This window comes from Micropterus dolomieu, linkage group LG13 (genome assembly GCF_021292245.1).
Source record: "Micropterus dolomieu isolate WLL.071019.BEF.003 ecotype Adirondacks linkage group LG13, ASM2129224v1, whole genome shotgun sequence".
NCBI lineage: Eukaryota > Metazoa > Chordata > Actinopteri > Centrarchiformes > Centrarchidae > Micropterus > Micropterus dolomieu.
Window position 1 is genome coordinate 10054658 of NC_060162.1, and position 24365 is coordinate 10079022.

General features: G+C 39.7%; 2 protein-coding genes across 4 annotated transcripts in view; one reads left to right on the forward strand and one right to left on the reverse strand.

The window, feature by feature from the left end:
* The window catches only part of pstpip2 (proline-serine-threonine phosphatase interacting protein 2), a 14200-nt gene extending 2116 nt beyond the window's left edge, over positions 1 to 12084 (forward strand). The window contains exons 1-14 of one of the 2 annotated variants that reach the window (XM_046066805.1): positions 226 to 342; positions 1225 to 1325; positions 3834 to 3908; positions 5284 to 5318; positions 5426 to 5532; positions 5639 to 5701; positions 6372 to 6470; positions 7330 to 7375; positions 8049 to 8128; positions 8319 to 8417; positions 9453 to 9549; positions 9686 to 9770; positions 9925 to 9962; positions 11021 to 12084. In XM_046066805.1, coding sequence (XP_045922761.1) covers positions 310 to 342; positions 1225 to 1325; positions 3834 to 3908; positions 5284 to 5318; positions 5426 to 5532; positions 5639 to 5701; positions 6372 to 6470; positions 7330 to 7375; positions 8049 to 8128; positions 8319 to 8417; positions 9453 to 9549; positions 9686 to 9770; positions 9925 to 9962; positions 11021 to 11076 — 1014 coding nt within the window. In that variant the 5' untranslated portion in view covers positions 226 to 309 and the 3' untranslated portion in view covers positions 11077 to 12084. Of the gene's footprint in view, positions 1 to 225; positions 343 to 1224; positions 1326 to 3833; positions 3909 to 5283; positions 5319 to 5425; positions 5533 to 5638; positions 5702 to 6371; positions 6471 to 7329; positions 7376 to 8048; positions 8129 to 8318; positions 8418 to 9452; positions 9550 to 9685; positions 9771 to 9924; positions 9963 to 11020 lie in introns of those variants that run through there. The other variant, XM_046066806.1, reaches the window with a different exon arrangement.
* A 182-nt stretch (positions 12085 to 12266) lies between these two features.
* Positions 12267 to 24365, reverse strand: part of dhx29 (DEAH (Asp-Glu-Ala-His) box polypeptide 29) — a 13093-nt gene continuing 994 nt past the window's right edge. The window contains exons 1-28 of one of the 2 annotated variants that reach the window (XM_046066797.1): positions 22916 to 23769; positions 22268 to 22341; positions 21960 to 22073; positions 21742 to 21871; positions 21494 to 21633; positions 21268 to 21408; positions 20702 to 20828; positions 20457 to 20612; positions 20154 to 20322; positions 19763 to 19883; positions 19258 to 19650; positions 18887 to 19153; positions 18635 to 18778; positions 17988 to 18164; positions 17645 to 17785; positions 17378 to 17519; positions 17154 to 17274; positions 16932 to 17016; positions 16681 to 16769; positions 15894 to 16022; positions 15633 to 15708; positions 15291 to 15515; positions 14971 to 15107; positions 13952 to 14042; positions 13542 to 13844; positions 13331 to 13462; positions 13111 to 13207; positions 12267 to 12607 (exon numbers count right to left, since the gene is read on the reverse strand). In XM_046066797.1, the coding sequence (XP_045922753.1) occupies positions 12552 to 12607; positions 13111 to 13207; positions 13331 to 13462; positions 13542 to 13844; positions 13952 to 14042; positions 14971 to 15107; positions 15291 to 15515; positions 15633 to 15708; positions 15894 to 16022; positions 16681 to 16769; positions 16932 to 17016; positions 17154 to 17274; positions 17378 to 17519; positions 17645 to 17785; positions 17988 to 18164; positions 18635 to 18778; positions 18887 to 19153; positions 19258 to 19650; positions 19763 to 19883; positions 20154 to 20322; positions 20457 to 20612; positions 20702 to 20828; positions 21268 to 21408; positions 21494 to 21633; positions 21742 to 21871; positions 21960 to 22073; positions 22268 to 22341; positions 22916 to 23087 (4149 nt within the window). In that variant the 5' untranslated portion in view covers positions 23088 to 23769 and the 3' untranslated portion in view covers positions 12267 to 12551. Of the gene's footprint in view, positions 12608 to 13110; positions 13208 to 13330; positions 13463 to 13541; positions 13845 to 13951; positions 14043 to 14970; positions 15108 to 15290; positions 15516 to 15632; positions 15709 to 15893; positions 16023 to 16680; positions 16770 to 16931; positions 17017 to 17153; positions 17275 to 17377; positions 17520 to 17644; positions 17786 to 17987; positions 18165 to 18634; positions 18779 to 18886; positions 19154 to 19257; positions 19651 to 19762; positions 19884 to 20153; positions 20323 to 20456; positions 20613 to 20701; positions 20829 to 21267; positions 21409 to 21493; positions 21634 to 21741; positions 21872 to 21959; positions 22074 to 22267; positions 22342 to 22915; positions 23770 to 24365 lie in introns of those variants that run through there. The other variant, XM_046066798.1, reaches the window with a different exon arrangement.

The window sequence follows — 24365 nt, forward strand, 5'->3', positions numbered from 1 at the left end:
TATATATATATATATATATATTATGCATAATTTAACCTCTTTCAAGTTATTGTTAATATTAATACAATATTTGTCTGAAATCGATAGATTCAAGTCACCAGAAGTAGATGGATACAAAGTGCACGTGCAGGCAATCCTGACGTCAGGAGTGACAGACACACGACGAGCTTTTTTGATTGTCATCACTGCGCATGCGTTAATTTGACCGGCGGAGTGTATCTCCCGCTGGCTTTACTAAACGGAAATAGTCGCTTTCAGTCCGCCAGCAGGCCTGTTGAGACGCTGCCTTCCTGTCCTTTTCAAACAGTTATGAAAAACCTCCATTTCAAGGATTTCTTCTGGGTGAGTTTCTAGTGTTATGTTTTGAGATGATTTATCCATTCATTTTATTATATTATACTTTTTAAAACACGTTTGTTCAAATAAAGTAAGGCTGAAGTAAATCTTGGAGTACTGATGCAATTATGTGTAAAGTTAAGTGGCAATTTATTATTGTAGTTGGTTTAGATGGAGTACATTTTAATCTACTCTACTTTGCAAAGTATCCTGTTACTATTTATTGTCAGATAAATGTAGCAGAGTAAAAGTACAATGTTTACCCCTGACATGTAGTGAAGTAGAAGTATAAAGTAGCATAAAATGGAAATACTCAAGTAAAGTTCAAGTTCCTCAAATTAAGATAAGTACAGTGCTGAAGTAAAAGTACTTAGTTATGTTCCACCACTGGCTTTATGATAAGTTAATTTTCCTATAGAGTTGTGTATCATTAAACTAGCAATAAGATCACATGGCGTTGGCTCTTTTTAGAGATACAAAGTCGCTGATTTATCTATATGGTTAGGATGATTATAGGCTGTGGTGTAGGCTTACCTAAATTATGGAGAAGTACATTTCAAAACATCAATTTACACTCTGTGTCAAATATCTTAATGTTAAAATGTTTATTTATGTCTGTGTGTGTAGCATTATCTTGGGAACCTCCTTGTATGAATTTAGAGTTCAACAAGTTTAGACAGATTGTCTTACTGTAAAGGACTGGGTATTAGTCAGAGAAGTGATAGTAGAAGGAGTGGTATGGTAGCAGCTAAATCTCTAAGGTCTGTCTGTTAGGTGTCTATTTTGTCTATTAGTATTTGCATATACAAACATATAAACTGGGCATATAATATAAACAAATAATTTATAAAACCAAAAAGAATGAAATATTTTCAATCTTACTGACAGAACTCTGACCTGACGTGCACTGGCGGCTATGATGCAATCATCCAGTATCTCAACGATGGCAAGAGGACATGCAAGGAGGTGGAGGAGTTCATGAAAGCCAGGTAAAGCTATGATAAATTAATGTAATGATACAAAATATTTGTATTATTAGTTCTGCTCTTGCTCAGGTAGGCAAGACTGTATGCTAGCTTTAAATAACCGGCCAGCTGTTCTAGTCGGTGTACAATCTGTACTAGTTGTTATCATGGCAGCGTTATAGATAATATATAGGCACAATAGGCTACAGAGACAAACACAGTGTAGCAAAACCATAAGACCTGGTAGTTCTTTCTGCTTTTATAGTAGTCAGAATCACAATTAACTTTTTTGTGTAGCAGTGAATAATATGTTTTAATAGCAAATACAGTTAATTGTATTTCCAAGGTTTGAAAGAGTCAGTGGACAAGAGACAAAAGATTCAGATGAAGAGAGTGAGAAAAGGAAAAGGAGAAACATGAACTGTGGACTTTGTGGAGTTATTGTGGGAGGTTGTGGAAGGTTCATTAGTGAAAGTCTAGTCATAAGAGCATTTTGAGTGTAGGTGGACTGTTAAAGACAGCACTAAAATAGGATTAAACATCTGAGTGCAGACTCATTCACCAGAAATCATAAAGTACACTTTAGTGGTAATAAGAGGAGGAGCAACAAGGGTTGTAGTGTTAAATGCTGCTATAATGCTGTAAACCTGTAATGACCGTAATAAATGCCATAAAGACTTCACCCAAATTTTAAAAAGGTCAAATGTTTACACATCAAAAGAAGTATTGCTTACAAATGTTAAAGTCCAATGTGATTGGAATTTGAAATGAAATGTATAGTAATTGTAATATTCTGATCTGGACAAGTTTTCCTACTTGAAAATCAAACCTGCAGGTTAACCAGCATTCATTCCTGCACACCACTGCATCACGGTAGACCAGCGGAAATTAATTCTTCTGAGAGGAGGAACAGAAAAGGTGACAGTACAGTAGCTCCAAGGCGTGAATAACATAATGTAGTGTGAATATCATCAAGATAGATTTTATAATGGAGTTATACAAAGTTTGGCATTTGAATTTTGATATCATCCTTCCTCATCTGATAAGTAATCTATCCTCTTTTCATCACACACACACACACACACACACACACACACACACACAGTTTGCAGCCAGTAACATAAATCGGATTAGTTTGCATTACTCAAAGTAGTATTCAAGTTTAAGTTCAACATTTAAAAACGGCGCAAAGTAGCAGCATACTAAAATACACAGCTATGGGTAGAGCAAAAGAGGATATTACATGATAACATAACAGCTTCCTTCTGCAAGAATGAAAAGGAAAGCATTTTTAAAGCCACAGGAAATCCAAAATACTGCAACAGCTTTCCCACTTAAAGAAAAAATAATCTACAGAATGGACACTTATTATTATGTTGCATGAAGTAAGAAAATCAGCTGATGTATATGTATGGCAAATGTATAAATGAGAGTATAAATAAAGCAAATACAATGTGAATTTACTGAATGTATCATATTGACTTTAGATATACAGAAGACCATCCAGTCATCAATAATAGAATTAGAATATATTCATAGATGGAGATTTTGTTAATTTATGCAGAAAGGCATGCATACGTTTGCACCAAATAGCATGCAGACACGTGCAGTTACACAGAAAGACCTTATTGTGTATTCTGTCAATTGCACCTTTCCAGTTAAGTATCTATAATGGCCCTGTGGAGTCTTTTTCCATACATGTATGAATGCTTTTAACTTCTATTTATCAGGCAGCAAGGTTGTTTATGATCTATTATTCTGTAACTCCATTCACATCACACTGAGACATGATAAAGGGTCATGGTCAATCTGTCTAGAGTGGGAGCCCCACTGAGGTCAGTTTGGGTAAGACTTTTTTTTTAATTTAGCATTTATAAGCAGAATAGAAACATGTAAATTTAGTTGTGCGCACATATAAGGACATTGTAAGTGTATTGTCAGCAATTGTAACTTCCCCTATAAAGACTATACTATATTTTATATTATTACTACTGTATTTTACTATTATCACTCTGTTTATCTGTTTAAACACCAGCCTCCAATTGAAGGAGTTATAGTTGTTGATAAATACATTAATAACCACATATATACTGCTCATAAATGCTAACTAGGGGGACTTACAGACTTATAGTAAATTGTTGCCCCTGTTTGGAGTTTTCCAAATAACCAGTTTGGTGCAAAACAATGTGGTGCAAAACTATCGCTGCTTTCTACCCAAGGACTTTGGGAGGCACACACACACTCAATTTACAGCAAAATGTGTATGAATATAAAAGTAGTCCTATCTTTTTTCTTATCGGTTAACTAACAATTTGGCATAGGAATTTATGACATCTGTTTCTAAAAATGTCCACTGGTTGATAGTAGTGACCAAGTAGTGCACTGTGTATATGCAAACTACTAATTAAGCAAAAAAAAATTACTGATGCCATGTAAATGACTTTGGAATCAGCTTAAGGCTTGCCCTGTTTGTTCCTACATTCTTTGTATGTATATTTGTACATTGGACTCTCATCTGGTTGTTTCTTTCAGGGCATCAGTTGAAGAGAAGTATGCCAAAGACCTCCTTGGTTTGTCCAAGAAGGTGTGCGGACACAATGAGATGAAGTAAGTAACTCCAGTGTTGAGATGCTGTCATTGTGTGTTTGACCAGAATTTATTTACAGTGTATGTGTGTGAAGTGACATGGTGACTATTAGTTTGGATTCAAGTGCAAGAGAGGTCAAAGGAGAAGTTAGGAGTCTTCAAGTGTGGGATGATTTTGACTCGTTGCTTTACAGTTTAAAAGCAGAAATACAGATTGCATTATTTTGCAGTTTCTCAATGTTTTAGTTGGTGATATTTTATGTGTCAGTGTTGACATGATGTGTCTGTATCAGCAAGTCCAGTTCCTATTCTGTCTGTGGTCACACGATCAGCTCGACTTCATTTCTGCTGTTTCTGTTTGGAGGTGAGAAGAGGAAGGAAGACTGACGGGGGAGGAAGAGGCAGGGAGGGAGGGATGGATCTTTATTTACTTAGTAAAAAATGGTGGTTAGTTAATAACCCTTTCTGTTAAAGGTACCCTGTGGAGGTTTTTGTGAACAAACAAAAATCATGTTTACATTCACCAAAACTGCATTATGTGAATCCTTGAGCAAGATATCTGCAAAAGGAAAGTCTTAAAAAGGCATGGAATTCGCTTTATTAAAAAAGCCTTAGAAAGTACTTAGATAGTCTTACATATTATTAACAATCCATTTATACATTTTTTCTTGTCTGCTATGTACAGCTATGTACTTCTAAAAAAAATGTCTCCATATGTGACATAAACTGAAAGTGAGACTGGTGCCAAAGTGGCCTGTGGGCGCAGAAGGCTGTTCATTCCTTTTTTGTGGAGTTTCAGTAAACATCATAAGACCTATAGCAAGTCACTTCTGTTAGCTACAGCAGCTAGGAAGCTCATATGGGCAGGTGAAGAGGTTACATATTATTTTGTTAATCTATCCAGGTTCTGCCATTTATTCTGGTCTATGTTGCATTAATTTAATGAATTACAACATTAGGAATAACTAGGCCCTATCTTCATATTTGGCCAATATGATCATTAAACAGGTATTTAATACATTTAACCTACATTTAACTGGGGGAACCCTGCAGAAACTCTGCCTGAGTGCATTTCCTCCCTCGTAAAATGTTTGTTAAGCTGATTTTAGCACATTCCAGACACAAACCATCAAACCTACAACAGGATGTAACTTGTATCTCCAACATCCTTGTGCGTGTGCACGATACAAACAAATTGGGATCCCACTTATGAAATCATTGCTCCATAGTGCTACTAGTGGTCAAAAACTCCACATGATAGCTTTAATTTCCTCTTAGTGTGATCTGTAGTGAATTTTAAAGAGTCTTATGGTTGCACTGAAGTTAAAGTGTTTACTCATTTGATGTTTGTAATGTGTGAAATCCCTCTATATGATATTTTCTGTTGTTTTTTAAGCACATTGAAAAGATCCCTGGACATGTTCAAATTACGTAAGTGCCTAACATTTTCGAGTCTTAGTAATACTGCCTTTCAGCTGCCATTATTTACTGTTAGTTTCAGGTTATGTGTAGCTCAGGATATGTTTTTACCCTTGCAGAGACTGAACATGTGAGTCTATCACACTTACAACTGGCGCAGAGCATGAGGGAGGAGGCCAAGAAAGTGGAAGAATTCAGGGAAAAACAAAAAGAAATGAAGAAAAAGGTTGGGGTGATTTATCAGCACTGTGATGCACAGAGGTGACTGCAGCATCTTTCCATCTTTGTGCCACATGCAAAGTTGGTGACGCGATACGACCTTGTCATTTCAGATAGAACAACAAATGGATGTTCTCCACAAACAGAAATCTTCACAGTTCAAGAAGACAATGGATGTAAGTACAAATGAAAATACGTCTGAAGATCAGAGTTAATTATTTCAGGCTCGACATGGATTAAAATAACTACAAGGTCACTTTCAGACTTTCCCTCAAGAACTTTTCTGTTTGTTTCCTTGTAATGTGTTATTGATAAACTGAGCTGATTAGCATGCGCACAATCAGTCATATGCAGAGTTAATGATATTGCAGTGACTGACCTACGAAACCAAAGCCAACATGCTCTGTTATCTAGATTTAAAGGTCGAAAAGTGTTAGGACCAAGCTTGTTTTTTTAACGGTGTTGTGTTACATTTAAGGTAAGAGAAAATCTGAAGTATTTAAACTATGGCAGACTGTCCATTTGTGATTCAGGTCAGAGGAGTTTCAGTTGTGTTGTGAAAACAGTCAAAATGCTCATTCCTTCTCTGTCCTGGCTCTTCGGTGGGGGAAGTTGTGTAGCCTAGTCTGGAAAGTGAACCACATGGCATCATTTATCACCATGAATATTGCCAAAAGAAGAAGTACTTGTCATGCACAATTCAAAAATAAATAAATGGTCTGTTGCTTCAAAAGAACCGGATGCCAGTAGATTGAAGAACACCGTGAATTCACTGACCACTTCTGTTAGAGCTGCTAAGCTTTTTTTTTTTACATTTGTGGTGATAAACTGTGCTGCTGTCCCCAGACAAAGAAGACATACGAGCAGAAGTGCCGAGATAAAGAAGAAGCAGATCAGAACCTAAACCGAAACACCAACACCAACAACACCAAGCAATTAGAGAAGGTACAGTGAAAAAAGTGGAGCTTTTCACTGACGGAAGATGCATCTGTTATGACAAAGGATGAAATATAAACTTGGAACATTTTTTTCTCCACCTTTGGACTTGCACAAGGGTTATGTTTTTAGCCTATTTTGGTCTGTATTCATGTAAGAAACTGAAACTGACAGTGGTATGTCAACCTGCAAACATTAAGATCATTGCCTCAGTAAAGCTAGTGAAGATTTCGAATATTCACTGGTTGCAGCTTCTCAGGTTGTTACTTTTCACTAATGTATAGCATTGTAAATTGAATTTACAGTAGCACATTGGGCTCTGAAAACTTGCAGTGAGTTGTGTCCCACTATCTTCTGACATTTTAAAGACTAAATAAACTAAAGATTAATCAATAATGATAAAAGTTGTTAATTGCAGTTTCAAATTGGTCCATTAAAAGAACATATCAGCTTCCAATGTGAGTAGATTTTGAAAATGCATATGGTATCTCATGTCTCATTTAAGGAAAGGTTGTCTTATCACCTGATGTGAAATAAGTAGGCATTGTTGAGCAGAAGGAATGAATACCAAAAAAGCAGACTTTGTAATTCCCATAACATTGGTGGAGGTGTGTGTTCTGATAACTGCAATGCAGATGCGATGCAGATGTAGCTATTGTTTAAGGATTATTGTTTGAACAATTAATATACAATTTCTATCTCTGTGCCTCAGACTTCCTCCATCTATTGTGTTTGTCAGCTCACCCAGATTGACAAAGTTCATGTGACTTCATGAGCAGTAATTTATGCATTTGCTACTTGTTATGTGTCGGCCTTAGACCCACTGTTGATGACTTAGTGGTCATTTTCTCTATTCATCATCTTTCAGCTCAACTCAAAAGCACAGCAAGCAAAACAGAATGCAGAAGAAGCAGGTACAGACATCTTTACCACATCTTGTGTTTGGTAATATACAGTATAGCGCTATTATCCAAACTGCTCTACATCCAGACTCTCATTCACCGATTCACACACGCACACACACGCAACATGTGTTGGTCTCTCCGTCACTTTGGTCCAAACTGAAATATCTCAACAGCTATTGGATGGATTGCCATGCAGTTTTGTACAGACATTCACGTTTCCCAGAGGTTAAATTCTACCAACTTTTGGTAACACCTCCTCTAGCGCCACCATCAGGTCAAAATTAACAGAATTTTGCCCGACACTGATTTATGTCCAAATTCATTGAACATTTCCATCAGCCTCAGCTGTACTTTCTGTTTAGAGCTAAGTAGTTAATGTCAGCATACTAGCACATTTAACTCAGGTGGTGAGCAACACACCGCATGTTAGCATGCTGAGATTAGCATTTAGCTCAAAGCACCACTTGTGTCTAAATGCAGCCTCAGAGCAGCTAACATGTAGACTTTTAGTCTTGTCAGGTGATAACACAGTAATGAGATCGATATGAGGAATGTGTGAAGCTCTTAGATTCTAAATATGGTGTAAGTGCTAATACTACGATATACCACATGTCTGTAGTGGTTAGTGCAGTGTGTTTGGGTATTTATACTGTTTATACTGATGTGCATCTTTGATTGACAGACAGGTTATACCTGCAGAATGTGACCACAGTGGGAAAGATTAGAGATGAATGGCTAAAGGAACATGTCAAGGCCTGTGAGGTAAGACTGAATGTCTCAAGATTACAAAAGTTTAACACTCATCATGTCCGTGAAGGTTCTCAGTCATACACTGTAGTTATCCAGGGAAGGTTAAATTCAAGGGCAATAGGACAGTTGCCCTTGATTTTAGCCTTCTGGGGAACACACATCATGTAAATGAGCTCAATGTTTCTGTTGTTTTCCCTTACAGCTGTTTGAAAAACAGTCAATGGAGCGTATTAACTTTCTGAGAAACGCAGTCTGGACTCACCTCAACCAACTTTCCCAGCAGTGTGTGACCAGTGATGAGGTAGGGCCCACAGCTACTGTAACGTGAAAATGCTATAATCAATATTTTAATATTAACTATGGATCAAATGAGTAAGCATATGGTGAAAGTGGTCACTCAGAGTGACAAACCCAGAGAGTTAACATAACACAGCAGTTCCCTTCAGCTCTATGTAGCATTTTAGCGTGGTTTCATCTGACATATTCAGCCCTTAACTGTACTGTTGGTGAACACTGTTTGGCATTTAGCTGCTAAAGAGACTAATATAAACAGCGCTATAGGGGTCCGTGCGTGAAGTATAATTCATCTGCAGTTGTTCACATTGTATGATGAAAAATGCCAGTTTATGGGGTATTACCTAATTTCATTGTCCTACTTATATGTTAGTAAGTAGTTGCCTGTTTATACATCAAGCACACACTGAAAACTCATTAGCATTCATTTAAAGTCATATTTGTGTCCACCTGATGAATGTAAGCCTAACTTTAATACCCCCTATAGGTTCGTGTGTGAAGTATAATTCATCTGTAGTTGTTCACATTGTATGATGAAAAATGCCAGTTTATTAACTACTTTCATTGTCCTACTTGTGCTAACGCAAATGTATGTTGACCCATGTTAGTTCATATTTCCAGAGCTGATGCTGCCTAAACAATGTTAGCACCATGCTGTGTTATTGTCGCATTGAATGAAGACATGCAATGTAATTTAGCGTACAAAAGCGTCGGCTTGTTCCATTGTCCAACTTGTATAATGAAAATTGAACATTCATCAGGTGGACACAAATATGACTTTAAATGAATGCTAATGCTGTTCAGTGTGTGCTTGATGTATAAACAGGCAACTACTTACTAACATATAAGGTGATGATATGTCAGTGTTGTGTTTACAGATTGTTCTTCTGACCCCAAGTGGCCAAAAAAATCAGTTCATGCAGGTTTATAGTAATCTGCAAACTAAGAATATAACGTATCATTATAAGAATTCCCCTTTCAAACCTCGAATCTATAAAGATATGACTTATTTTACTGTCTCTCTGTATGTGTGTGTTCATAGCTGTATGAGGAAGTGAGGAAATCACTGGAAAAGTGCGACGTCCAGGAAGATATTGAACACTTTATAAACCTCAGACAGACGGGGGATAAACCACCAGGTGTGCATATAGGAATACTCTTTTACAATACTATGTCATGGAATAAACTAGTACACATATAGAGGAAGGTAGCTAGCAGCCAACACACAAGCACCATGAACTGTTGCATCAGTTAACACTATGTCCTCTTTAACAGCTCCAGTTCTGTATGAGAACTTCTACAGTGGTCAGAGGTCTCCAACTGGAGCTCCACCCTCTCGACTGCCTCCATCAATCATCAGGTAAACAAGATAAGGACGCTAGGAGAGACTGCCACCTGTTTGTTTATCCATCTATACTTCCAGTTAATATTTCAACCAGTTCTTTGACACATTTTATACTAGTACTAACTGACTGCATTGCCCCTATTGTTTACCTTGTTTTGTGAATTTGCAGAAGGCCGGCATTGCCTAATCCAACAAACAACAGTATGGGTATGTTATTGTTTTTTTTACTTAAGTACCATTAAGCTGTGGATGGTTGTTTGCTTTGATGCTTGATGGGTTAAGCAGCATGCTGCAGCTGTAGCAACATGCTAGTTAGCTAGCATTCAGTTAGCTGTTGATGTTAGCCAGTGAATATAACTTGTGCCAAGGGGCTGTAATGAGTGTGAAAGTTCAGGTAAAGAAAGCGGGTGGTTCTGGGACGCTGGAACACACTGATGAGCCTTTTTGGTGATGTGGGCCCAACTCAACAAAAATTGAGAGGGTGCCCCCCCAGCACTGGCTATTATTTTCAATAGGAAAGTCGTAAGATTTGTATATCCATGAAAGTCATTAAAGGGGTCTTAAAAGTCTCCATACTTTGTGAGAAGGTCAATAAGTTGGCAACGCCGTGCCTACATGATGACCCTGTAGACTCCCCTGCACTCTTACAAACATACACAACTTTATATTCAAACTATATCTTTTCTTTGGTCAAGAGACCTGATTCCTGAAAATGTCCTGATGCCTAACATGTCCCCATTGGTAGGGCTAGTGAAACTAGATAAACACTTAATAACTCATGTCCCACTAAGATAACTTAGTGGGACATGACATTCAGATGAAATGCACCAGACTGCAGAGCAGCTTTTGCCCCCCAAGCTATCAGGCTCTTAAACTCAAATTCATCTTCAATACTGCTCCATTGATCATTGAATATTGTTTATTTCTGTTTAACATTTTTATAATTGCTCATGTATTAATGTATATTGTCTGCTATGTAGCAGAAGGGAGTTACATTTATGATGGCACAGCCTGATACCCACAGCATGACCTTATGACAAGTCCAAATATAATTTAAGAATTTCCATGGAATTGCTCACCCAACATGTAGTAGATTTTTTTGTGTATTGATAATTGTTACATTTACATTTAACTCTTAAGGCAGTGTGTGTTAAACAAATAAAATCAGCGGTGGGATTGAAACTTGTGGCTTTATTATCAACTGAATGGTTGCTGCACCCATCTGCGTTTGACACTTAACCACCACTGCTTTCCTTCAACTGCAGATGATGCAATCTACTCAACAGTGCAGGACACAGGGTACAGCGTCATCCAATACTAACACAAAGATCTGTTGATGGAGTTTTTGTACATCCTGTGCAGAGCTGGAGCTTTGCCATGTCCATGAGGGTTACTTAAGTCTCATCATTTCCTCCTATGTGATTTCTTGTTAAAATAAAGTCCAGTGTCATAACTGTGTGCATACATATGTTTCGGTGAGGTTGTGTGGTATTTCTAATGAAAATATCACAGTGTTATAAACACAGGAAATTTTTTTATTCTTAGGTTCTTTTGGGCCTTTTTTACAGTAAAAAGTGACTAAAATTGGGATTGTTGCTCAGCATTTTGAGGATAATAACATTCTGTAAAATTAGAGAAAAACAATAAACATAAAATAGTGACATCCTGCTAATTGCTGTGAAAATGTAAGAAGTCATTTCCACTGCCAACATATAGAGCCTATTTATTACCAACATGTTTATAATATGCAAGGAGGCATCTTCTACATACTTGCATATTAATTTATCTTCAGTATATTTTGTATTTATTTTTGTGGAAGTATTCTTCTCTCATATTTTAAATAGATTAACAAAATAAGTGTCATCTGCTTGCTTGTTTTCATTTCCCTTTTAGATGTGAGAGTAGCATGTCAGCTGACAGGGAACTTGGATAAAGTGATTGGAACCTAAAGACTCACGTACACTCTTATGCAGTGTACAGAGCATACAGATAACTACAGAAAAATATATAGTTTCTCTGTAGTTATCCGGTGAAAGTCTTGTTCTTTGTCACTCAACCTGCGTCTCAATGTTTCGTCTTGCTACAGTCATGTGCTGAACAACAGGGTAATCTTCTGTTGTAAGAAAGTTAAATTAGATTAAGCTCTCTGCCCTAGATATGTCTAAATACTTGAGGAGGATTGTTGGAATATTTGCACTTTGATTTTGCTTTATTTATGTTGTCAACAAATCATTTTTGTGGACTGCAGGAGTATAGAGGGATTCTATGGTATTTCACTTTGCAGCTGATCTGGAGTTAGTTTTGTATAAATAAAATGATTATGAAAGTTTCTGTTGTCTTCTTATTTCCATGATCATTCCTAGCAGTCAAGTGGTGACACACTTGCATCTTCCCCCATACATATTATTAAGGTCTGTTTGGTGCCTGCATTCACACCTGCTATTTATTATTTATATATTTAAGGCAGTATTTTAGTTTGACCATCAACTATGACACAATGAAAGGTTCAAATAAAAATGTGTACAGCTTTATTTCCACCTTCTTTTGGCAAGTATTTTCATCTAAAATTCCAGCGTATATTTCACATGATGCAGTTCTCCTCAATGTGAGTAAGAGTTCCTACTGTAGTAACCATCAGTTTGTGTTTGAGTTGCCTCCATCTGTCTGCTGGGTGCTGTTTTGCCTGCAGGCGTTCATCCTGAATCCCAGAGCAAATAGGAAGCACTTTGTCCCCAGGACCAGTGCATAGTGTCTGAAAAGGTACTGGTATGGACATTTGTCAGTGGTGGTCCGATATCACACAGCGTGCTCTGATTTGATCAAATCCAGAATCATCTGGATGGTCCTCTCACCTACAGCAGAAAGAAACAGGTTCAGATCAGATCTAGCAAAAAAATAAATAAATATAAACTTGCCCCCCTTAATTTTATCTGCAGACAGATCTGCATAAAAATGTGCCCTATAATATTAATATTCATGTGATTTTAAAAACGTGCATAAATTACAATACAGTAGTCCATCTGAAAAACAACACACATGGCTTAAACATTTACAAGTATTTTAATATTTAAATTGTTCCTCATTATGAAGAACAATTAGGTTTGAGGTAGATTTTAGCTACTATATGTATAATTCCAAATTCCACTTACTGTATAAAACCACTGCTTAGCCATGCCTTGATAAACTGTAGAGAGCAGCTGAATGACTTCATGTTGTCAGAATGGACAAACACACAAGTCATTCAGTATTTATACACATTTGTCTTCATGAGTTTTCATGTGTTCATTTTAATTTTATGCTGCTTACTCTTGGGGAAATAAATGGCCATTTGTCGTATTGTGGCGCTTGAGTTTACCTTCCAGATTCATCCTAGGGTTCTCCAGCTTCTTTTCAAGCAAAGAGTCCATAAGTTTCCTCAGGTGTTTGAAGATCACACCAATCCGTACAGGAGCCTTTAAGGGTGAACAACATGGATAAATAAACCTGGGACATCTATTTCGTTGGCCTACAGGAAGTCATGGACAACTTTGACACCATACTGAACCAACACCAGAGAAACCCAGGTGACCTCTGACCTGGAAGTGGATCCATCCGTCTAGTGTGATGAGCCTTTCTCTGTGCTGAATATCAATGTCACCTCCGAACAGCAGCATGGGGAACGGAGGTATCAGAGTAGTGTCTCGCAGGTAGATCTTGGTGTACTTCACCTGTGGATAAACATTAGCAAGTGACTTAGAGATAAGCAGATTTTAGAAACACACACACACACACACTCTTCACCCATACCTTCTCCTGGTACAGCAGCCAGCCGTGTGTCTGCAGGTTGCGGTTAACAGATGAGGGGTGGACCTGAGCCTTGCCTTGGGGAGTCTCCACTATGCACGCCACTCGCTCAAGCACATCCACAGAGGGGGTGCACAAGACCCGGGCCACGCTGTCGTAGAGCCCCGCTGTCAGCACGGCGTTCAGGACGGAGATTTGCTGCTTGGACAGCGACGCCGCCTGCTGCTGCTTGGAGTGAGAAGAGGAGGAGCGAGACGACCAGAAACCTGCCTGCTCCATCATCCTCATCAGCTCGTGCTTCACATCCTATAGGATAGAAGTTGGAGTCACACACATAGGGTTGGACAGGAGCTGGAGGAGAGTGATAATCTGTGTTCAAATGCGAGTCACGGGTGAGAATGTGCGTGTGTTACCTCTATTGTAATGAGAGCTGTACGATTAAGGAAGTGTTTCCTACAGTAGGCCATTTCTGTTCTCGGTCCTTCAGTCTGTGATTTCTTCCACCTACCAGCGTGAAAGAGAAACAGAAAATAAGGTCATTAGAAAGCAGAGAGAGCTGTTGAGCTATCAAGATGAATATTTTCTAATATCAAAAATATTTGTTTAAATCTTTCACAATTTTGCCATGTTAGTATTCTTGCTAATGGCAACAGCTTCCTCAGAGCGGTTCTGCACTGTTTATCAAATTAAATGTAAGACACACACACAGAATGCATTATAATACGTTTTTCACAATCATGCTAGCCTACAATTGTTTGTTAAGTAAATTAATTTATTGATATATTTATGACATTTTTGCCTGCAGTGCACTCCCCAGCTGTACAATCAATTCTAGTCATGTAATTAATCAGATAACGGGACCTGGATCCAGACTGTGGCAGAAAGTTGATGGGTGAACCAATCAAAAATAATTAATACGTTCATTTTTGCTACAATTGACACTTTGATGACACGCGATGAGTCGATGAGCTTCCAAGCTACTGAAGCTAGCAGTAGCATCAGGGTTTGTGGTGCTGACTGAAAATCCACCAAAAAGGACTCAACAGTCTCCTGCATGCACGATCCACTGTTGCACCGGCCTTACTTGTCTTTTATGAATGTATAACTAATGTTAGAAAAAATATTTATATTTAAATAGACATTTTTTAATGAAATACCTTAGAATGACTTTTTTGAGGGAACTGAATCCAAGACTTTTCAAGACCTGAAGAAATTTGTTAAATCCTCTAAAAGGTTTGATTTGTAATCTCTACTCTTCGTCTATTATACTACTTACTATTTCTACTACTTTCTACTGCACTACGGTTCAGTTAGCAGGGCACTAAAGGCATGGCATTTTTCCCCCAGTAAAAAGATCTCAGTGACTTTAAATCAATATTAGTTTGTGATCAATCTGGGAGCCTTTTAAAAAGTCTGTGTTTGAAGTACATACCCCAAATATGCATTGTATATCGTCAGGTGATCTGAGTTGGCTAGAGCCAGGGCGGCTTTGGCCAGGTTGGCTTCCTCTTTTCTATTCATTGGTGTGGAGAACGGGGACTTCTCTGTGATGGCTGCCGCAATGGTGGCCTGAAACAAATCTCTTATTAATTTTTCCTGGAAAGATTTGAACCTAATAATGATTCAAAAATATACAATCCTAATGTAACAGTAGTAGTAATAAATGAAATACCCAGATATCATCCTCTCACAGTTGCAAAGAAATCACAGTTAGAGTGTTTACTTTTTGAATAAAGAGGCAGCGGGACGTACTATGGGCTCCAGGCAGCCGAGGATGGCTCCATAGATGAGCATCTTGCCAATCTTCACGTTGACGGGCAGACTTGCCAGGTGTTGTCCCAGAGGGGTGAGGAGATGATTGCTGGGGTGACATGCACCGATCTTCCTCAGCAAGCTGACAGCGTTACTGACAGACTGGGGCAGAGGAGGATCCAGGGCCCGGCTCAGAAAGTCCTCCGGGGAGCCGTACTGACATTTCTACCAGAGGGGAGTGGAGGAGATTATGGGGAACGAAGAGCACCTTTCTTACGGTGGTAGAAGTGTTTGCCTTTGTGTGGATCTTTATTTCTGTATTTCTGTGTCTAGTTTATATACCATAATGTGAAGGCAGAGCTCCTCCAGTGGGACCCGTAATATCTCTGGAATGGAGTAATCCATGAAGGAGTCAAACCTGACGTCAACGGGATTAAACAAGAGCAGAAGAGATAAGCACATGAGCTAGAATTTAACGTGTAGTTTTATTCAGTTTTTTGTATTCTTGCTGAACACATCCTTTATATATAAAATGGGAACTGTTTGTTTTTCTACTTTGTATTCCCATTCCCAACTCTTCATAATAAATGATGACCTCCATACCTGTACTTTGGGTACAGTCTGAAGCAGAAGCCGTTTCGGACACGTCCTGCTCTCCCCTGCCTCTGGAGGGCGCTGGCTTTGGAAACAAAAGTTTCCACCAAAGAACTCATCTGGCTGCTCTCGTGGTACCTATAAGATACAGCAGACTGGGGTTCAGTCTCTCTACAACCAAGTTCACTTGTGTTTTCCCATTACTGTAATTATTAGCCACTAGCATGGCTAATAACTTTGGTCCAGACTGAAATATCTCAACAACTATTGGAATGTCTGAAGATTTGGTATAGATATCAATTGTTCTCAGAAAATGTATTCTAATGACTTTGGTGATCATCTGACTTTTCCAGTAGTGCCATCATGAGATTGACATTTGTGGTTTGGAGATAGTTGGATTTCATCTAGCGCCATCATCAGGTCAGAATGTTACTTTGTTCAACTAATGACATTCCCAACAGCCTCAGCTGTACTTTGTGTTTGGTGCTAATTAGCAAAAGTTGATGATAACACACTAAACTAAGATGGTAAGCATGGCAAACATTGTAGCTGTTTAACATCTTTATGTGAACTGTGTCATTGTGAGCATGTTAGCATGGTGATTAGAATTAAGTTCAATGCAACACAGTGCCAATACAGTCTCTTAGTCTTGTTCATAATATCAATTCAGAGACTGGAAATTAAATAAAATATATTTTGATGACGGAAGCCACAACGCAGATTCAGTAGTTTACTTTCTATGAGTAACAGTGCTATCCTTAGCAAGAATTTACTGGTATTGTTCAAGAGCCCTTACTTATTTTCTTTAGTCTTGCCAGTGTCGATGACAAACACGACGTCAGGAATAGTCACACCTGTCTCAGCAATGTTAGTTGACAAGACGATCTAAACACAAAGCAGAGCAGATTTTCAGGACTTAAGAAGATATTTGTTCAGTTGCCCAGTCAATTTATTTTATTTTTATGAAGCATAAACACCCTATTTACAAAATAATTAGTTGTAGTGTCTTTATTTCTAGGTGCTTTGTTAAGCCACATTCAGTAGTACCTTTCTAACTCCAGCAGGTGGAACTGTAAAGGCAGCGGCTTGGTCCTTTGATGAGAGAGTTGAGTGGAGAGCAACGACCCTGTACCTAAAAGAGGGGGTCATAACGAACACTGAGGCAAGGTCAAATTAAGTGTACTGTTTTCAAAGGATGGTGCAGGACTATTAGCAGTGTACAGTATTGCAGTTGCATTGCAGTACATTACATGCTTTTTTGTATGTCACCTGTTTTTGTCCCTGAACCTTTTGTCTGAGGAGAGCAGGTCATGGAGCTGCTGGATGTGAGCCAGACCGGGGAGGAACACGAGAACGGCTCCTTCCACCTCAACAAATTGTGGGGATTTGTCTGGCAGTGCATGAAAACATAATCATTTAACACATTTGTAACAAGATCTTAACATGTATGGATATGTACTCTGCTGTCAAAACATAAACATGATGTGTTGTACCCAGGTAGTCGATGAGGTCAACCAGTAAGTCCATGTTGATCTTATTAGGGTTCATGTACTGCAGCACCTGCCGAGTCCTACTGCTGAAGTGGTCAAGATCTGGACCCAGGTCCCAGCCAGAAGAGTCCCTCAGTATCACCTCCTGGGACAGAAAGAAGTGTTCAGATGCATACACAGTTTGAATTAAGGGTGACATTAGGTTACATACTTGAGATAACACTCCATTGCTACATAAACTGCATTACTGCTGCAGAGAGCCAACATTACCTGGTGCTGAATTGTCTTGCCACCTTTTTGTGTGACAGAGATGCTAACTTCCTCTTCTTCTTCAAGAATTTTTTGGCAGTACTCCGAGTCCTTCTCCAGGATGTACCCAGTCTGCTCCACTATGTCTTCTAAGTGGGACACCTAGAAACAAAACCACAGCAGCTTGAAAATATCCTGTTTCCTCTGCCAGGTCCTCAGGTTCATTTTCGTTTACGAGGCTAAGTAAGTGCAAAAACTGATGCAGCTTATCCCTGACATCAACGTCTAAAGCCTTCAACGTCGACAAAGGGATAGCTTAATTTGATTTTGTATACAAGTACACATAAACTAAAGCTCCTCTTACCTCTACTGGGAAAGTCCTGCCGGGGATGGTGATCACCGGGCAGCGGTTGAAGTAGTTGGAGAACTTGCCACAGTCCACTGTGGCGCTCATAAGGATCAGACGCAGGTCTGATCTCCTCATAACAACATCTTTCAGGATGGTTAACAGGAAGTCCGACTGGACACTGCGCTCATGGACCTGAAAAGATGGATGGCGAAGAGGGTGAGATGGATGGTTCTGAATATTCTAAAGTCAAAAGAACGCATTAGATGAGACTTTCCAACACGCTGCCTTGTTAGTCACATTTACTTACTTGGCTGATGGGGTTGATTAAAGGTCTGTGGATTGTTAGGCTAATGGTGTGTGTTTACTAGAAAACTAACACCTGCATCAAAAATCAAGTTCTGACAAAATTAAACTCCAATCAGCAGTTGAAAAACGTTTTCTCATCTGCATCCTTTCAATACACTTAGGACACACACGTCTCGAAGATTGAGCTCTTGCTGCGGTCTGATTACGTCAAAACCAAAAACACAAAACGCGTTCTGATTTTTAAAACTAGACAAAAACATGGCTCTAACTTATGTATTAACCTGAGTGTGGAAAGGACATTATGTGTGCTAAGACATTTACAATCTGCAAATACTGTGATCTGGAGCTTTCAGTACCTCGTCTACGATGATGTGTGTCAGGGAGCTGAGGTGTCTGTCATGCTGTAGTTTCCTGAGCAGAACTCCAGTAGTACAGTACAGTAGGCGGGTCCACTCCCCAGACTGATTCTCCATCCTGATCTGGTATCCACACAATGACGACTGAAAAGACATAAAAAGCGATTATTAACAAGGTTGACAGTGCATCCTTTGAGCATACATTTTGGCCCATTGAGCCTTAAAATGTCTCTGTAAAAAATTTATTTTCACCTTTGATCCCGGCCCATCCTCGCAGCCAAGCTCCTGGCTTACCCTGCAGGCCAGGCTCATAGCAGAGATCCTGCGGGGCTGGGTCACCACTATGTTGCAGGGCTTTGCTGCTTTGCCTCCTGTTAACAGCTCCTCCAAGAGGAACTGAGGAATCTGGGTACTCTTCCCGCTGCCTGTCTCACCGGCCACCACCACCACCGGGTGGCGCTGCAGAGCCTCCAGGACCCGATGCCGGTGTTGAAAGACAGGAAGCTGCTCTCGCTCTGCCTTGAAAGGAAAATAAATGTTAAATGACTTGGGCTCAATTTATGCATCTTTAAGATTAAAATGTCTTTAATAAGTTAAATTGTACAATGCTTAAGCAGATTTACCTGCAATCTGTGGGCCAGTGGGGACTTCTTCATCTTTTTTAAGAGCTCTCTGGACTCATCAAGTGCTCCAGCCCCTTCCTTCATCCCTCCTCTTTTCTCACTCTTGTCGTCCACCTCTTCTCTTCCCTCCTCAATGTCAAGGCCAGCCAGGTTCTCCCAGGACTCTTCAGGCTCTTCATCCCCAGCCCTGCCCAGCCCCAGCTTGTCTTGGGATCCATATTCCTGCGCTTGGTTCTGGTTCTGCTGCTGTTTGAGTCTGGTCAGAAGCCGGGAGATGAACTGGTCTCGAGGTTTGTTGGCAGCAGTGCGGCTCTCTTCCTGTTGCTGCAGCTCGCTGTCTCTCCACTCCAGCCACACATTTCTGTAGGTTGGAGGAAGAAGCTGGTGCACTGACTGGGCGCAAACATTTAGAGGGATGGGAGTGGATTAGTTGTTAGAGGAGAATTACAATAAAATGATTAAGAATAAAACTGAAAAAATGCCCTCTGCTGGTTACATGTATTACCTGTCCTTTAACCAGATTGTAGAGTGCCAGTGTGGCTGCTAGATGTTGAGCCTGCATGCTGTCCTCAGTCAGGATTGTTGGACAAACTTCAAGAGCATCCTCAGCCCTCTGAACACGCACCCTGATAGATTCATAGAAGACATAAAATGAAAACCAAATATTTCTCTCTAAACAACAGCGTTAAATAATCTCACAATGAGCTAAAACTAATACTGCAGGTTATTTCAGTCTTCTATGTAGCACACATGACTAACATTTTTTTAGTGTGACCAGTCAACTCAAGTGGATTTTCAGCATTTTTCCCTTTACTAGTGGACTTCACCGGAGCTACATCCAACAAAATGTATGTCTTTGTATATGAAAACAAGGACACAAACACATACACACTCACTTGCATCTCCAGTATCTACCAGCAGCAACCTTGTGAAAAGTCGGCGCTGGACTCTTGGGCAGGTTCTTTCGGACCCAGTCGATGAGGAATTGTTTGGGGGACTTTCCTGTCCAGCTGCGAGCTGTGTAGTCAAAATTGCGAATGTCCTTTGGCTCGTTCTTTTTCACAACTGCAAAGGAAAATGGAACAAAATGATCAGCAAAAAGTGAATCTACAACTTTAAGCTAAAGAATGTTTTGTTTTATATTTACGATATCCTGTCAAACACCAAAGTGTTTTGTTAAAGTCATTTGTGAGACAAACCTTTCTCCGCAGGAGGGGCTTTTTCAGCTTTTTCAAATAAACTGAAGCTGAGGTCCTCTTTGTCTTCAAGGACAACTATTTTCTTTTCCTTTTGAGGCACGTCTACTACTTTTATAGCTGGATTAAACATGGGGTGGGACTCCAGCTGCTTCATTTCTAGAAACAGAAAAATACATTTGTTCTAGTCAAAAGTGTGTTAGAAGGAATTGTTTAATCACTGCATGTAAGAGTTAAAGCACACTCACCTTGCTGTATGATGCGTATCCTGTCCTGTGCCATCCTCTGGCCTGCCTTGTCTCCTTTTGTCTTGGTAGCAGCTGCCATTTCTTTTGTGTCATAAAGTTGAGCAGTAAGGACCAAATACCTGTCATTCTACACAGCATGAAACACATACAGTTACTACACCATGCCACATACTAAATGACATTTACTACACTGTCACAACTTCCTAGCTTTATACAAAAGCTGAAAAAAACAAAACACTTTTGGAGCTGAAATGTGGTAGCTCTCAAGCTACAGAAGAGAGCAATAGTTCTTGCTGAGTTTTGTGAGAGGATTGATACCACTGATATTTGTCCGTCAAACATCAAACTACAGCCAGCAGCCTGTTAGCTCACCTTAGCATAAAGACTGAACAGCTAGCCTGGTTGTGTCTAGGTAACAAAATCTAAATGTTTAATCTGTACAAAAAACTCAATATCATCTAAAGTTCTGTAAGAAAATTAATAAGCGTATCTCCCGAAATATCAAAGTATTCCTTTAAAAAAATGAATTAGAGATCTAAGCTTCAATCTTCTTTAACTTTACTTACTGGATCGAACTTTATGTCCAGTTCAGGATTGCGTGCAGTCTTCTTCCCTCCTTCCTCCTCCTCTTCCTCCTCGTCACTGCTCTGCTCTGCGTACCTTAAGATCCAATCCTTCATGCTCGCAGCTTCATCCTTCTCTGTGGCCTGGCAAACACCACACAGGTTTAGTTTAGTGTGACAGTGTGCACATCTGTCGAGCCAACACACACTTGTAAACAGACACACAAACCTTCATGGTCTCCCTCCGGGTGTTGTTGGGTGCTTTGGGGCTTGGGGCTGCAGATTTCTGCTGAGCAGGAGGCTGGAACTTGGGCCTGCTCTTCTGACTCTCCTCCTGCATCTGCTGGGTAAAACCTTCCGGCAACTCATCTGATACACAAGACAATAAATCAAGAAAGTCACAGTTTGTACGGCCTTGTGTTCTCAAGAGCCACACAGTGATAACATCTACATAAATGACCGTTGATGCTGTGTTACCATCTTTAAGGTTGAGGCAGAGCCAGTCGAGAGCAGAGTGGAGATCTCCTCCGTACAGCACACTACTCTTCATTGCCTCCTCAATGTGTTCTCTCTTAAAGCTGAACTTCTCCAGAGCCGTGTACAGGTCCTGGAAACACCCACAAGACAACAGTAACCTAAATGCAACATTTGGTCATGGAAACAGATCTCAGTCAGAGGGATGATTTCATCTTTACCAGCAACTTCTTGTTCGTAAGTCTGCCTGATATGGGCCCTTTGTCCCCATTCTCCTCTCTGAAGTCATTGATCAGCTTGATGATCTTCTTTTCTAGGTCAGCTTGGATAGCAACCTGTGTTAAACGGTCAAATCCCATTTATTATCAACGTTTTGAATGTTTTCCAGCATATATAGTATAGTGATATGTTACAGGCTGGTCAACAACAGGTTACAGGTGCAACATTTACTTTGCATAGAGTCTCTCTCTCTATGCAAAGTAGATTATGTGAAGCTGCACAGTGAAGATAAAGTGAACTAATGACTTACTTTAAGAATCGACTTGTCCGAGCCTCCACCTGTGTCAACCTGGGCGGTGTTGGCAAGACTGTAGGTCTTTGGAGCTGGAATTTCAAAACAAAAAACAGAATTTTGTCAATTGAAAGCAATGCATGTTAATGCTGAGCCAGATTTAATGCTTATCTAAGACTCATTATTTTTTAGAAAGCTTTAGTTTCAGGTTTTCAATCAGAGATGTGTTGACACACTCTGCCATGCAGATTAGGCTGCACCTACTGTTTTCATTAGAATTCAATAAATATGAATCATGTTGATAATGAGATTAACTACTTAGTCTGACAAATGCCCAATGTACAGGTCCATCACAAGTTTCAAAACCCCTAGGTTTGTTTATCCATCTGCAACACAACAGCAAGGAATCATGATATGAAATGAAGAAAGAGGGGGGCATTTCTGAAGGTGTAAATTTAAACCACTGCTAGAATCACGGCATACAGGGTTGAACACAACGCTATGAACACCTATACAATATAAAACCATCCAATATACCACCTCCAACCACAGCCTGGAAAATTACAATAACAAATGTTCAACAGTAAATGTCACACTGTAGGCGCCTGATTGTTTAAATGGTATCGTGATGTTTCTGAATCTATGACACCAGACAGGTAAAACCACCTTTTGACTTGTTCTCTTTGGCTGGTTTAGTCAGCTTGTTGCTGGCTGGCTGCTTCTTCGCCTCCTCCGCCACGCCGTTCCCCACTGCAGCGGCACCAGTCCTGCCCGCTGCTCCTGCCGGGGCTACCGGAGTAACCGCTTGCACCGCCGATTTCTTCTTCTTTCCACCCATTATGTCACCAAAACGCCGCCTGTCCGCGGCTCGTCTACGTAGCTATGTGCTGCCACGTCATCAGCAAAGTCCTTAAAATACGGTGGTTACGAACAGAGAGCGAAATATAATGATAATGTGAATTTCTCTCCGTATTCACGTCGAGTTGGCTAACATTTGGACAACACAGCTGCCGTACCGGAAGTATTACCCAGGAGCAACCTCGTGTTGTATTGTGGGAAGTGTGCCCCTAACAATCATGGCAGACGCCTTTGGAGACGGTTTGTTCAGCGTGTTTGACGAGGAACAACAAACGACCACAAGCAAAAAGATACCAGCTTCGTTGGCATCGGACATAGGGTAAATAACTGGATTTTTGCATAGTAATGACTGGTGTTTGAAACCAGGAGGTTCGATTGGCCAGGGAACCTTAACGTAGCATCATGTCAGCGCGTGCCAGACAGTGAAACAGTCCTAACGTCAATCTGCTAACGTTAGCTAGTAAAGTTAAATGAAACATCAGTTAAAGTGCCTGGTTGTGCTGATAAACATAAACTCAAATCGTTTCGGGGCTATGTTTTTGCTATATTGTATATAACTTGTAACGTTTTCGAAACAGGGAAGCTCAAATTAACGTTAAAGAGTCTAACGTTAACGTTAGGGAGCTAAACTTTATCCGTTGGTGTAACGTTAAGGTTCCTGTGTAAAGTATATCCGTTCAGCTAACCACAGTTCTTCGCTTGTGTGTTTTTCCCGTATTCCAGAAAAGTTGAAGGAAAAAATGGCACTGACAAGGATGCTGGTCCGTCTGCCGGGGTCAAGAGGGAGGCAGACAGTGACGGCGGAGAGGAGGTGGTGTTTGGGAAGAAAGCTCGACATGAGACAGTCTCTTCTAATGACCTAAAGTGAGATGAGTTACATCTTTTGTGCCTGTGCAGTGTGCTTCGCGTGCTCTTATAATATGTGGCTATTCATGTACTCTCAATTGCCATTCTATTAAGTACACATAGACACAAAGCTACGCTAAGTACTGTACTTAAGTACAAATTTGTAATTTCCATTATATGCAACTTTGTACATTTCAGATGAAACTACTGTAGGTTTTACTCACCCTGCATGTGAGAACTTTAGTCGCTTAAACATTTTACTACTAAAATTAGCTCCAGCTTGACCAGTTACTTGAAAATGTTTCTTACACATCAATGTATTTATTTTAAATATCATAATCCAATACTACACCACTCTCAAAAACAAAGCTCAAGTATATTTTGCACATCTAACTTATGAATATTTACTTAA